The sequence below is a fragment of the Lipotes vexillifer genome, unplaced genomic scaffold, assembly GCF_000442215.2.
Source record: "Lipotes vexillifer unplaced genomic scaffold, Lipotes_vexillifer_v1.1 scaffold533, whole genome shotgun sequence".
Lineage (NCBI taxonomy): Eukaryota > Metazoa > Chordata > Mammalia > Artiodactyla > Lipotidae > Lipotes > Lipotes vexillifer.
The window spans coordinates 811,632-824,178 of record NW_006773553.1 but is presented as its reverse complement, the minus strand read 5'-3'; the positions used below and the strand labels follow the sequence as shown (position 1 = coordinate 824,178).

The 12,547-nt window shown below is 52.0% G+C and overlaps 1 protein-coding gene across 1 annotated transcript; it reads right to left on the bottom strand.

Moving 5' to 3' along the window:
- Positions 1 to 1,660: 1,660 nt before the first annotated feature.
- Positions 1,661 to 9,044, bottom strand: MED9 (mediator complex subunit 9). The gene is made up of 2 exons (XM_007448368.1): positions 8,827 to 9,044; positions 1,661 to 1,877 (listed from the first exon to the last, which is right to left on the bottom strand). The coding sequence occupies exons 1-2, from the start codon at positions 9,042 to 9,044 to the stop codon at positions 1,661 to 1,663; spliced, it is 435 nt and encodes a 144-aa protein (XP_007448430.1).
- Positions 9,045 to 12,547: the final 3,503 nt, after the last annotated feature.

Here is a 12,547-nt window from a genome sequence, read left to right as displayed (position 1 = left end):
GCACCCTGGGGATGGATGCCACTCCCAGGAGGGTCAGCCCATGTTCACATTGGTCTAGCTGATGTGGCCGTGTGTGCTGGGGGCTGGCGCGGGGGCACAGAGTGGAGGTGCCTACAGTTCCTTCTGTCTCCTCTGAGCAAAGCAGAGGTTTTCCTCTCAACTATCCAAAGGGGATGTCCTACTGTGAATTTCTCAGTACAAACCCAAGGCGTCCTGACAGCAGAGCACAAGTTCTTTTAATCACACGCTTGAAAAGTGTCACAAGTCACAACTCTGGAGCACAGGAAAGGCCCATGAGGAGCCCGTGTCCGCCGCAGCCTTCCGGGAGAGCCCGGCCGCCTGGTGTTTCTGAGCTCCGTGTCCCACAGTATTTGGTAGGAGCCTTAAAACCGGCCCACACACTACTCTGAAACGTCAAGAAAATAACTGATGCAGTTGATAACAGCCCCATGGTAGAGCTGGACTAACAGGTGACACCCACTGAGATTCAGAGCCTGCGCCTCTGGCCAAGGCCGCTGAAACCTGACACCCCGCCACACGCCTGACATGGACAGAACCCCTGCTCAACACATCTTCAACCTACATGCCTGCCAAGTGGCAGGCAGCTGTTAAGCCCCCGACTCGGTCAGCACAGGTTATGAGCCCGTTTCTGGATCTAAATGATATTCAGCCACCTGTCCCGCATCCTTCAGAGGCGAAGGAAAGAGACGCTCTTACCTCAGTCTGGTCACACTGACACAACGTCTGTCTAGGTGAAACAGAGGTGTTTATAAGCATCTATGAACCAGGCCTTGGCCGCGTGACTGCCAGGTGTAATTCTCCCCACCCCGAGGGCCATCAGAACCGTGGCTCTGAGCGGAGAGCACATCATGACCGCCTGTTTGCACGCAGTGAGCAGGCCTGAGGGGAAGTCGTGGCTAAACCAGGAACAGGACTCTGAGAAGCTGAAAGAGGGGTCTGTTCACCTGGAGACCACGTGGCCTGAGGCTGTCTGGCCATTCTTGGGCATGAAACGGCTAAACGAGCTGCCTGAAGGTGACAAGGGACAGAGGAGCAAGAGTCTCTGCCACCCACCCACATGTGGGACGCGGAAACCTGGAGGCGGGGCTGCCGGCAGGGCTCTGGGTGGGCAGCCCACGGACAGTGACACCCACCCCTCAAACACAGAAGGAAACAAATATTCCAGAGCAAAAAGCCACTCTCAAGTCTTTAGGAACAGTGCCGTTCTCCCAAGGCCTTTTTCTATCCTAAACCCTCGCCTTGTGAGTGGAGGCCTAACTGTCCAGTGGACTCCACGCACCCTGCTGCTCACTCAACACTGGCTACCTGGATACCCACCACCTGGGCCGGGAGCAGAGGGGAGGGGCAGAGGGCAGCCGCCTCCCTTCCTGCTTTGCCCCGGAATCTGCCAGCCCAGCCTGAAGGCCGGGCCGCGGCCCCGCCCCTCCGGCCTCAGGAGCCCTCCTCCTTCCGGCAGCAGGCACACAGTCATTATGCATCTGGACCGTGGGGACAGTACACAAGGACGCACAGGGAAGCCAGCACGCACACCGCTCCGCAGCCAGGGCCACGTTCAGCTAAGCAGGCAGTACCAGAGACCCCCTCCACAGGGCTGGAAGACAGGAGGCCCGTGCCCGCCTCGTCCCGGAGGCCAGCTCATCTACTCCTTGGGGATCTCGAACATGCACAGGCTCTTGTACTTCTGCAGGAGCTCGTTCTTGGTCCGGACCTGCTCGCGGAGGCGGTGCAGCTGCTGCTGCTGCCGCTCGGGGCTCAGGTGGATGCCAGGCATGGCGCCGACCACTTTGCGCATCTCCTGGAACTTGGTCCTGAGGGCATTCAGGTCCTGCTGGACATCAGGGCTGTCCTTGTCCATGCTGCGGAGGCAGAGGGCAGGTGTTAGCACCATCAGCCCAGACAGCTCCATCCTCGCATCCCCACGTCAGAACGCCTGTCGCCTGTGTCCCCGGCTGGGCTGGGCTGCGCGCCCCGGGGGACGGGGCGGGTTCTTGCCTGTGCAGCCGGCACCCCGGCCCCCAGCAGGGGCCCGCCGGACGCTGGGCCCTCCCGCAGAGCTGCTTCCCCAGCCCGGGCCATGGGCGCTGCACACACTGAGGCAACATCTGCTGAAAGAGTGGACGCCTGGCAGATAAGTTCCTAAGTGTCTGCTGAGTGAATGAGAAACTCTTACCAATGTCACGTAACAAACAGCAGGTAACACTTGCTGAAATACCACCTTTCCAATTTGAGACACTCCAGGCCAATCAGGAGACTATCAACGAGCAAAAGATAATTTTAGCTGATGTTCAGATGCTTGAACCTGTTAACATACACCCCAATTTCCACAGAGCTGTTCATAAATTTTAAACTAGTTACCAGCTATGGGAAAATCCTCCCCCACCACACTCGTGTCAATTCCCCGCCTCCCGCTCGCGCTCATTTTAAAGGCGGCATCGTACTCTTCACCTCACAGCTATCATTAGCTGCCCAGAGACCCACGCTCCCCGTCATGACTAAATTAAAAGCAAACAACAAGAACAAAAACCTTCACCTACGATCAAAGAAACGGCCTGTCAGTTGCTCCTATAAATTTTTTGAAAGTTAGTAGATGGATGGATGAGCTTTTGAAAACAAGGCAGTTGAGACTAAAATCTAAAAGCTGATTCACAGGCTGTTTTCAAAGTCACCCACTGAGTAGCGTGAGAGGGGAAAACTGTCAATGATCGTTTATTTTTTTTAATAAACGTTCATCCCTGATGGGAAATTTCAACCCAGATGGTGCCAGTTCATGTTTATTATTAATCATTTCTCTGCTTACGCAGACAGAATATCCATCTTTCCTGGTGATCCGCCGGTTACAGCTCATTCCTGACAAATGAGATGCACCAGGCCTGCTCACTATTTATCAATAGCTTGAACTTGGAAGCAAGATTTGGAGAATCAATAGTTTATTCTAGGGAATGAATGGCCAACCAAACATTTCCTCTTGTCATTTGAGGCCCTCAATTTGCACACACCATCAGTGGTGCACCTTACCCCAGCTTTGAGGGAGCACCTTATATTCCAATTCTTTTATGTCTCAGCTCAGATCTACAACCCTGGACAGACACCACTTGGGCTTCTGAAATCATTCCACTTGGATGGCATATGTGCTAACACATCGTTACGAATTTAAGTCCCAAGGGAGTTTTGAAATTAAAATATAGTTTTAAGAAAACTGATTTACATCACACAAGTCTCAAAGGACAAGGTAAAAACAAACAAAAATATATAAAATAAAAATTAGGTAAATAACAAGGTCCTACTGTATAATACAGAGAACTATATTCAATATCCTATGATAAACTATAATGGAAAATATAAAAAAATGTACATATATGTGTAACTGAATCATTCTGCTGTACAGCAGAAATCAACACAACATTGTAAATCAACTAGACTTCAACAAAAAAAATGCAAAAAAAAAAAAAAGGGAAGAATGAAAACTATACCAATGGGAAGGACTCCAACATGTAGGAAAAACATAAAATTTATGATATATTGTTTTTCACCTTGGCACAGAAAAAAAAAAAAAAAAGGGAGGGGAGGAAATTAGGAGCCATGTACAAAGCCCACCCAGAGGGAAGCTGAGCTGGGGGGTGGCTGCGCAAGCTTCTCAGGCTGCCCGAGGGGGAGGCAGCGGGACCCTGACTCCAGCTGAGAGAAGAGATGGCCTGGGTACCAGAGCGCAAGCGGGAGCTCCAGGGGGCCCGCCTCTGTGGCCAGTGCTGGTCGGCACCTGACTCAGAAGGAAACAAAGGAGACCAGGCTGGGTGGAGAAGCACAAAATCCACAAACCAGGGCAAGGTGAGGGCGCTCAGGACACCACCGCACGGCTCGAGTGACGGGCCACTTCCTGCCGGTCCTCTGGGCAGGCCCGGGGGAGGCGTGGCGGCGCCCGGTGGGAGACACGGGCTCGGGCACACCGCACAGGTCTAGCGCGTAAGCCTAAGAACGATGCTTCACTTGCAGGTGCAAACTGGCGTCAGCTGGGCAGGTGTGTCCACTGGTGACTCAGAAGCAGAAGGAACCACCAGGTCACTGAAGTCACGTCCTCCCAAATCCGAGAGGCATTTCTTTGACCTCTTGGTGGCACCCGACTCGGGAAAGAAATGGGAAACTATCTCTTCCTCCTCAAAACCTCCGACCCCCTCGGCCCCATGTCCCCACACCCCCAATGTCCTCCTCGCCGACCGGCCCTGGGACCAGCCTTCTCCCCACACTAATGTCAGTGGCTGGCATCTTTCTAAAATAGTAGGGCCTTTAAGTTATGACAGTTACAGGGCTTGAGGGAAAAAAATGTTTAATGACAGACAACCAAGGCTTACAAAAGGGAAGTCCCTCTAATCCCTTGTCCCAGGTAAGCTCTGTTAACACGTGGTGCATATTGTTTAACATTGCTTCAAGATAGCAGCACACAAACACACACACACTTTTGTTTCTTTTGACAAAATTGTGGCCACACTACACACATGGTTCTGATTCTTGCTTTCTTCATGTAAAATGCACCTTGGATGTCTGTCCATGTTAAGATGTACACGATTATACGGCTAGATTACTTGGCTGTTGATAGGTATGCGCATGTTTGCAACTGATCGCCTGCAATCCAAATGGCGATGACATCCCACACCTACTGTGTGCCGTGTGCCCCACCGCCCCCCGCCAGCACAGCCACTCCACCTGCCACCCCCCTCAGGGCACCCCTGCACCTCCTCCCACTATTCCTGTGGACCCAGTCCTTTCCCCCTCCCAAAACCCTCTGTCCCATCGAGCTTTACAAAACCCAGGCCTGAGCTCAAAAACTTCAGATGGCTCCTCGGCTCCCAGGCAAGTTCACACTCGTGCGCGCGCGTGCGCGTACGCACAACCTCAGGACCACCCACAAACAGCCTCTGACCTCCTGGGCTCCGTGCTCTCCTGCCAGGACAGAACCCCTCCAAACAGCCGACCAACAATCCTTATCTGGGCACCTGGCCTTTTCACTCGCATTCGGCAAAGAAGACAGGGAAGGGCAGAGCTGCTGCAGGCGAGTCGTGGGGTCACCTCCTGGCCATCAGGACCCAAGGCCAGGCCGCGGCTGGCGGATTGCCGGGCAGACTGGAACCGGCATGTGTGTGGGAAGAGGCCCTGCGGGCTTGGGGTCCTGCTGACCGGCCTCGATGACCCCTGGGCCAGCTCCAGCCTCGCGCCCCAAGTGAAGGTGAAGGCCGACCCAGCGTGAGGCCCCCCAACCCGCCTCTGCCACGTCCAACACGCCCGGGGGGACCTGCAAAGGTTTAAGTACCCGTGGTGACGGGTAATTCCACTAAGTGAGACCAGCCTGACAACCACGACTCCCTCTCTACCTTGGATTTGTGCTCCAGCTCCACCAAACCGACCGCGGACCCCCCACGGGTCAGGGATGTTTCTCGGCAGCCTGTCCTACTCCACCTACCTCCCCTCCCTTTCATACTTCTAGACATGCTGCTGGCATCTCCCCCAACAAGCCTTCTGACCCTTCCAGGCTCCACGAGGCCTCCTCCCCCTCACTGCCCTGACCCTCAGTAGCCTAGCAGCTCAAACAAATGCCGAGACCCAGTGTTTAAAATCAGATCCCAGCCTTTCCTCAGGCTCACCGCACCTCCCTTCTCTCTGTGCGCATTGGATTTCCACTCTTCTGCTCAGTCCCGTCCTTTTTACTCGGGGTTTTCTTCTCATACTTAGTGGCTTTGGCTGTCCAACAACATATTGAAGAGTAAACACCATCTGGGTTACATGTATAATACACTGCTTCCACCAGGCTGAGTGAAGGAAGAAAAAGATGTAACCTTACAATAAGGAAACTGCTGATTATTACAGTTTGGATCAGATGGGGAGGGGGAAGCTGATGGCAATAGAAGATACAACTGTTTTATTTTCCCTTAGTAAAAAATGGGGTATAAATAAACACTGAAGAATATTAAAAAACAAAACAGTGAAACGCTAAAAGGCTGAGTGGAAACTCTTGAGTATGAGTGATGTTCTACTTTCTTACAATGAACTAAGTTCAATGTCTCTGGGGTGTCCGGATCGGACATCCGGGAGAGTCTGTTTTCTTTGGCTGCCAGTCTAGAAGCTGGGGGTGTGGGGTGGTGAAGGCGGGGGCTGGGTCTCAACACCCAGTCTGTGGACTTGCCCTCAGCCCTCTCCTCAGGACGGCTCCCTTCCCTCAGGTCCTGCAGTACGCCTGGTGTCCCCCAGTCCAGACACTCTCCAGCTGACTCTTTCCTAAAAACAATCTTGGGAAAGTGTGCGCCTTTACTTGTCTGCTGAGGTGGAAGGGTCGTCACCGTGTGCTTGCATCGGGGAGTGGACTGAGGGGGTCTGTGTCCAAATGGCCTTTCAGGTAATCCTCCTGCTCTAAGTCCCCCTTCACCAGGGGTCCCTGACAGTGCCATCTCCTGGGATTTGGAGGGGGCCACGGCCAAAGGCAGCTGCTCTGGGCTGTTCCTGGCACTGGGACGTGGACTGGCCCTTGGCCATCGCTTTGTGGCAATCATCTCCTCTCCTGTCCTTTTCGGTTTTATGCTTTAAAACCACTCTTCACTGTGCTTTCAGAGGGAACAGAGACAAACACATGTGGCCAACCCGCCACCTTTCACAGGAGGATGCTCTTGAGACGCCTCACGACAACCTTATGACTTAAGTATTACTAGTCCCAGTTCACAAGAGAAAAAGAGGCTCAGAGCAGCTGTTTCACCAAGGTCAGTACATCATAAAGCTATCATTTGAACCCACCATTTGAAGTTCATTATTATTATTATTCACATATTAGAGATAAAAAAATTAAAGCCTAGAAAGGCTACGTATTTACTGAGATTACAAGGCAAGCAAGCATCAGCATGCAGACCCGAATTCAAGGCTATCTGACTTCAAAGCCCATGTTCTCTCTCGTGTACGTTACTTCTCAATCTTCGAGTCCAGCCCAAGCCAACTGCTCTATTAGCGTGCAAGAATATACACCATGTATTTTCATTTTTCCATATTTTCCCTAAAACCAGAATACGTATATTTGGGCTGATCTGGATAATGCTTTTATAATCAAGCACTGCCCTGGGATTGCAGGGTCTGCATTTGCGTTTGTGTTTGCTATGTCACTGCAGCCTAGAAGTGCTACTTGATGATCACAGGCTCATGAGGACAGAACAGTCTGCCTTACTCGATAAACAGTATGTTCGCACCAAGTGAAGCCAGATGAACTCAAGGTCTACTGTGAGAACAAACGCTTTGCAGCTGTTTGAAAAGCGGTGGCGGGACTTCCCTGGTGGCGCAGTGGTTAATAATCCGCCTGCCAATGCAGGGAACACGGGTTCAATCCCTGGTCCAGGAAGATCCCACATGCCGCGGAGCAACTAGGCCCATGCACCACAACTACTGAGCCCGCGTGCCACAACTACTGAAGCCTGCGTGCCTAGAAGCCCGTGCTCTGCAACGAGAAGCCACCACAATAAGAAGCCTACGCACCGCAACGAAGAGTGGCCCCCGCTCATGGCAACTAGAGAAAGCCCGCGTGCAGCAACGAAGACCCAACCCAACCAAAAAACAAAAAAAAAAACCCAGCTGGGGGCTTCCCTGGTGGCGCAGTGGTTGAGAGTCCGCCTGTCGATGCAGGGGACGCGGGTTCGTCCCCCGGTCCGGGAAGATCCCACATGCCGCGAAGCGCCTGGGCCCGTGAGCCAAGGCCGCTGGGCCTGTGCTCCACAACGGGAGAGGCCACAACAGTGAGAAGCCCGCGTACCGCTGGGAAGATCCCACATGCTGCGGAGCGGCTAGGCCCATGAGCCATAGCCGCTGAGCCTGCGCGTCCAGAGCCTGTGCTCCGCAACGGAAGAGGCCACACCAGTGAGAGGCCCACGTGCCGCAAAAAAAAAACCCAAAAAAAAAAAAAAAAAACAGCTGGGCCAGTAACAATATTTTCAATATTTTCATGTTGCGAGTAGCAATTCCATTTCAGCAAAACATCCAGGAGCACAACTGATGTTCACTTGAATGTTACTGTAAAAGTAACTTTGTTGTAATTTACTTTGTTTTGGTTTTTAATGGCTGAATAAAAATTTTAAGCCCAGGGGTTTACACTTTGTTATAATAAATAACCGTAAAAAAAAAATTTGGGCAAATGTGGGGATTGGGAAGATTGTGTGTGTGTGTGTGTGTGTGTGTGTGTTTCTTCTAAGGGTCAGTTTGAAGTTAGGTAACCTGAAGACTGGCCAAAAGGAGACAATCACCCCGTGACACCATGTTAGGGCACCGAAAGCGCTGGCAGACGGCCAGCACCCATTTCCTGTAATGTTCCCATCATCACCCCTATCATCTCTTTGCATTATGGGTTATTCTCTCTCACGATGTCTTCCCTTCTAACTGGTTACCAACGTGGGGGTGAAAAGTCTGCCCTTTCACCTGTACACCCCACAGCACTTAGCAGTGTGCCACACACGGAATACGATACACATCTGTTGGATTTGTTGGGAAAGACGCCGAAGTGAGTACTATACCCCTAATTACAGGTGAGAAAACAGGCTTAGAGAAGCCTGACTGGCTTCAGGCCACCAGGCTGCACACGAGTGGTCTGACCGTAGCGGGACCTGCCAGCACGGGGCCTGGCAACTCCCAGGGCCAGAGTCTGCAGAACTCTTGGGACGACAGGGGGGTGGTCTCGGCGAGGCCGCTCCCCTCCGGCCGGCCTCCTCCTTTGTGCCGCGGGGCGCCCCCGGAGCTCGGAAACGTGACTGGCAGCGGGGCGCTTGCGGGCTGGGCCCGCCCGGGCCTTACCATTTGATGACGCTGTGAACCAGTGGGAGGAAGGAGCAGTTCTCCGCCTTCACGCCGGCCGGGGACGGAGGCCTCGGCGGCGGTTGCGGCTGCGGCGCGGAGACCGGCGGCGGCGGCTGCGGAGGCGGCAGCGGCTTCGTCTCGGGCGGCGGCGGCTCTGCGGGCGGCTGCAGCGCATCCTCGGCCTGCCGGCCGACAGACACCCCCACAGAGGCCATGGCGGCCGTGCCCCACGCAGCCGGTTAACGGGGCCGGCGGCCAAGCGCGCCGGAAATGTCTCGGACTCTACACGTCACCACTGTGCGCCGCGGGGGCGGGACCTGGAGGGAGGCTGTGAGATCGCGCGCCAGGGCGCGGGGCGGGGACCAGGGCGCGGGGCGGGGACCAGGGCGCGGGGCGGGGACCAGGGCGTGGGGCGGGGCCAGGGCGAGGGGCGGGGCCAGGGCGGTCGTTACCAGGCAACAGGCGGCTGGAGGGTCCGGGTTGGCCTGGATTTGGCTGTGCCTGAGACAGCTAAATTTTTCAATAGTCAGAAATAGGTGTACTTCAGGAATAACATCTTATTTCTATTCACGTTACAAAGAGGGTCCAAAAGCAACCAGTACAAGAAGACTTGAGATAAATAAGGCCTCGCGAAGAGGGGACAGCACCTGCCGGGCACCTGCAGGTGTCAGACCCTAGGCCCGCGAGCGTGAAGAATCCGAGCGGAAGGGCCCAGGGTTCCCACCTGCGCAGAAGCCTCCAGGGTAGAGGCCCTGAGCCCGCCCTAAGGACGCAGAAACAAAGAAATTGCGAGGGCCCAATAACTGAACACTTAATTATTATCATAATTATATTATCACTTATCATCTTCTGGATGACACACGCTGTGCTAACTGTGGGGGAGGGGGTGGGAGGCTGTCTCAACTTCAACACGAGCGGGGATTGCCGAAGGGTATTAGTGCCAGGAAGAAACATCGTATCCGAGGGGGAAGTCAACGTCAGGTATTCTCCGTGCCTGTGGGCCAACTCCTTAAGCCCCTGGGTCTCAGCGTGCCCTCCTCTAAAATCTTCTTGAGTTCAGGGTCATGGCAGAGCCTCAACCACTTTCCAACTTCAGACACATGGCTGATCTCTGAAGGTGTCCTTGGCATGAGCTCTCACTCCCTGCTATCTTAGGCCAAAGTGGGGACTTCTCCTGGGTTTGTGGTTACGGTGCCCCAAATGAGTCCTCCCGAGCCATGATGTGGGGCTGTGTGATACATTTCTGGGCAATGGGGACATGCATCCTAAGCTTGGCTAGGAAAGCCCTGCCCTTCCTCAGCGGCTTTGGAGAGGCAAGGGGTCCACGGTCATTGGCAAGACCACTTAAGAGCAAGGTGGCTGGTCCCAAGGAAAGCCTCAACAGTGATGTTTTCAGATGCATCTGGAGGCGTCTGTGGAGGCAGGTCCTAGGGGAGGAAGAGTGTTGAAGGAAGTGGGGAGGTCGGAGGGTGTGCTGAGGGGCGCTTTGGTAGCGGGCCTCAGCACAGCTTTCTTGTAAAAACTGCCCAGAGCACCCCACAGGGCGAGCACGGGGAGGGTGTGGCCTGCTAACCATGGGCCTCTCCCCCAGGGGGAAAGTTCAGGGGTCCTGGTGGAGAACAAGGAGGAAGGTCTTGCTGGGACAGGACTAGATGGGCTTGAAGAGACTGCACCCCCTTGGAGTCATCTGGGGAGATAATGACCGTATAATAACAGTAATTACCACAACTACTGTGGATCAAAAGTAGGTACAAGGAACAGAGCGCAGTCATCTCATTTAATCCACAAAAAAGCTCTAGAAGGTAGATGTTAGTATCTCCATTTTATAGATGGTAGATTCTGGCCCCAGGGTCACACAGCTGCCTGATACAAAGCCCATGGTCTTAACCAACACAGAGGACACCTCAGGTCCCTACCAGTTCTGTGACTGTATGATTCAAAATGTTAAAGTGAGGTTTTTATTCAGAATCAGAAAAAGAATCCAAAGTTCATCCACAATCTCCCCATTGAAATCACATGTCATCTTTCCCTCCCAGCGTGTTTATAACTTCATTACAAGCCCCGACTTTATCGTTGGCAGAATAATGAGGACATCTCTTTAAAAAAAAAAAAAAACACTTCAGATATAAATAGATATGGCTAAAGAAAATAAATTGAAAATGTAGGAAGCAGGGATGAGTGGGGGGCATTGACAGTTTGCCCTAAAAATAGTTAATATAATTAGTGGTAAAGGGTAAAGCTGACCTCATAACATTGGCAAGAAAAATGTTGGATGTCAGAAAAATACTGCCTGTGCTGGTTTCAATAAGGCTGAAATTACCACAGATGTGGGTCTTCTAAGAACTGCTCTGTTAAAAGTTAAAAAAAAAAAAAAATAGAAGCCCCACTGACACATAAGGACTGTGTGGTGTTGATGTCCCTGAGTAAAGCTCTCTGCTCGTTGAGTTCATGGCTCTCTCTGCTTCTCATGGGCCCCTGCAGACCAGCTGGTGGCCAGGCCACGCCCCACTCAGCCTGTTTGAAGCTGTGTGACTCTGGACTCTGCACAACCTCCTTCATGCAGGCATACAACCTCCCAGGAAGACTGAACAGGTTATTACACATAAATCACCTTGAAAAGTCCCCAGGAACAGTAACAATCACTTCTTACTTTTCAGACTTAGGGCTTTCTCCTTCACCAATTGACAAAACCCAGACTTAGGGCACTTAAGAGGAACGAGCTGGATCAATGCCCTCCAACAGAAATAGAAGCAAAGCCACTTGGGTCGTTTTCAGTTTTCTAGTAGCCACACACACACAAAAAAAAAAATCAAAAGAAACAGGTGGAATTAATTTCAGTAACATATTTTACTTAACTCATGTGTCCAAAATATTACCGTTTCCACATGTAATCAATACTAAAAATGATTAAAGAGGTACTTTACTGCTTTTTATACTGTCTTTGAAATCTACTCTGTATTTTACACGCATAGCACATCTCAGCTGGAATTGCCACGTTTCAATTGTTCAGGAGCCAAACGTGGCCAGCGCCCCGACCTGGGTGCTGCAGGCAGGGAGATGGACACATATCAACCTGGACAGATCGCAATCCAAAGGAAATAGAGTATATTGCTACTTATATAAATATTTGCAACATGAAAAATAACACTACGTAACGTCCGTAGATATAAGACATACATGTAAAAGTGTTTTAAAAGGAACTGAAGGATGCACCTCACACTCACGGAAAAGGGGAAGGTGATATAACTGGCACTGCAGCTTTCTGTGTGGTGGTGTATTTCTTTTATAGATTATAAGGAAAACTGTGAACGATTGCCAAGTGTGGGAGGGATACCTTAGAACCCAGGCTCTGCTCTTTCTGGCTGTGTGACCTCGGATAAGCCATTTATCCTTCCCGTGCCTCAGTTTCCTTATCTGCAAAATGGAACCATAACAGCACCTAACAGGACTGCTATAAGGGTTACAGGAGTTACCATGTGGAGAGGGCTTCAAACAGTGCCTGACACTAGGAAGCAACCATTGAAGCTTTAGCTACTACTGCTACTGTTCTATTAAATTTCTCAAAAGAAAAAAAACCTCACGATTACTCCTTCTGAAACAAACTGTTACTACAAGAACACACTTAAGAACCAGGCTGCATCCAAGCCTTGAAGTTTCTGATTCTCTAAGTGGCCCTACGCCACATATAGCTACGAATGTGCTCATGATACATTTCTGC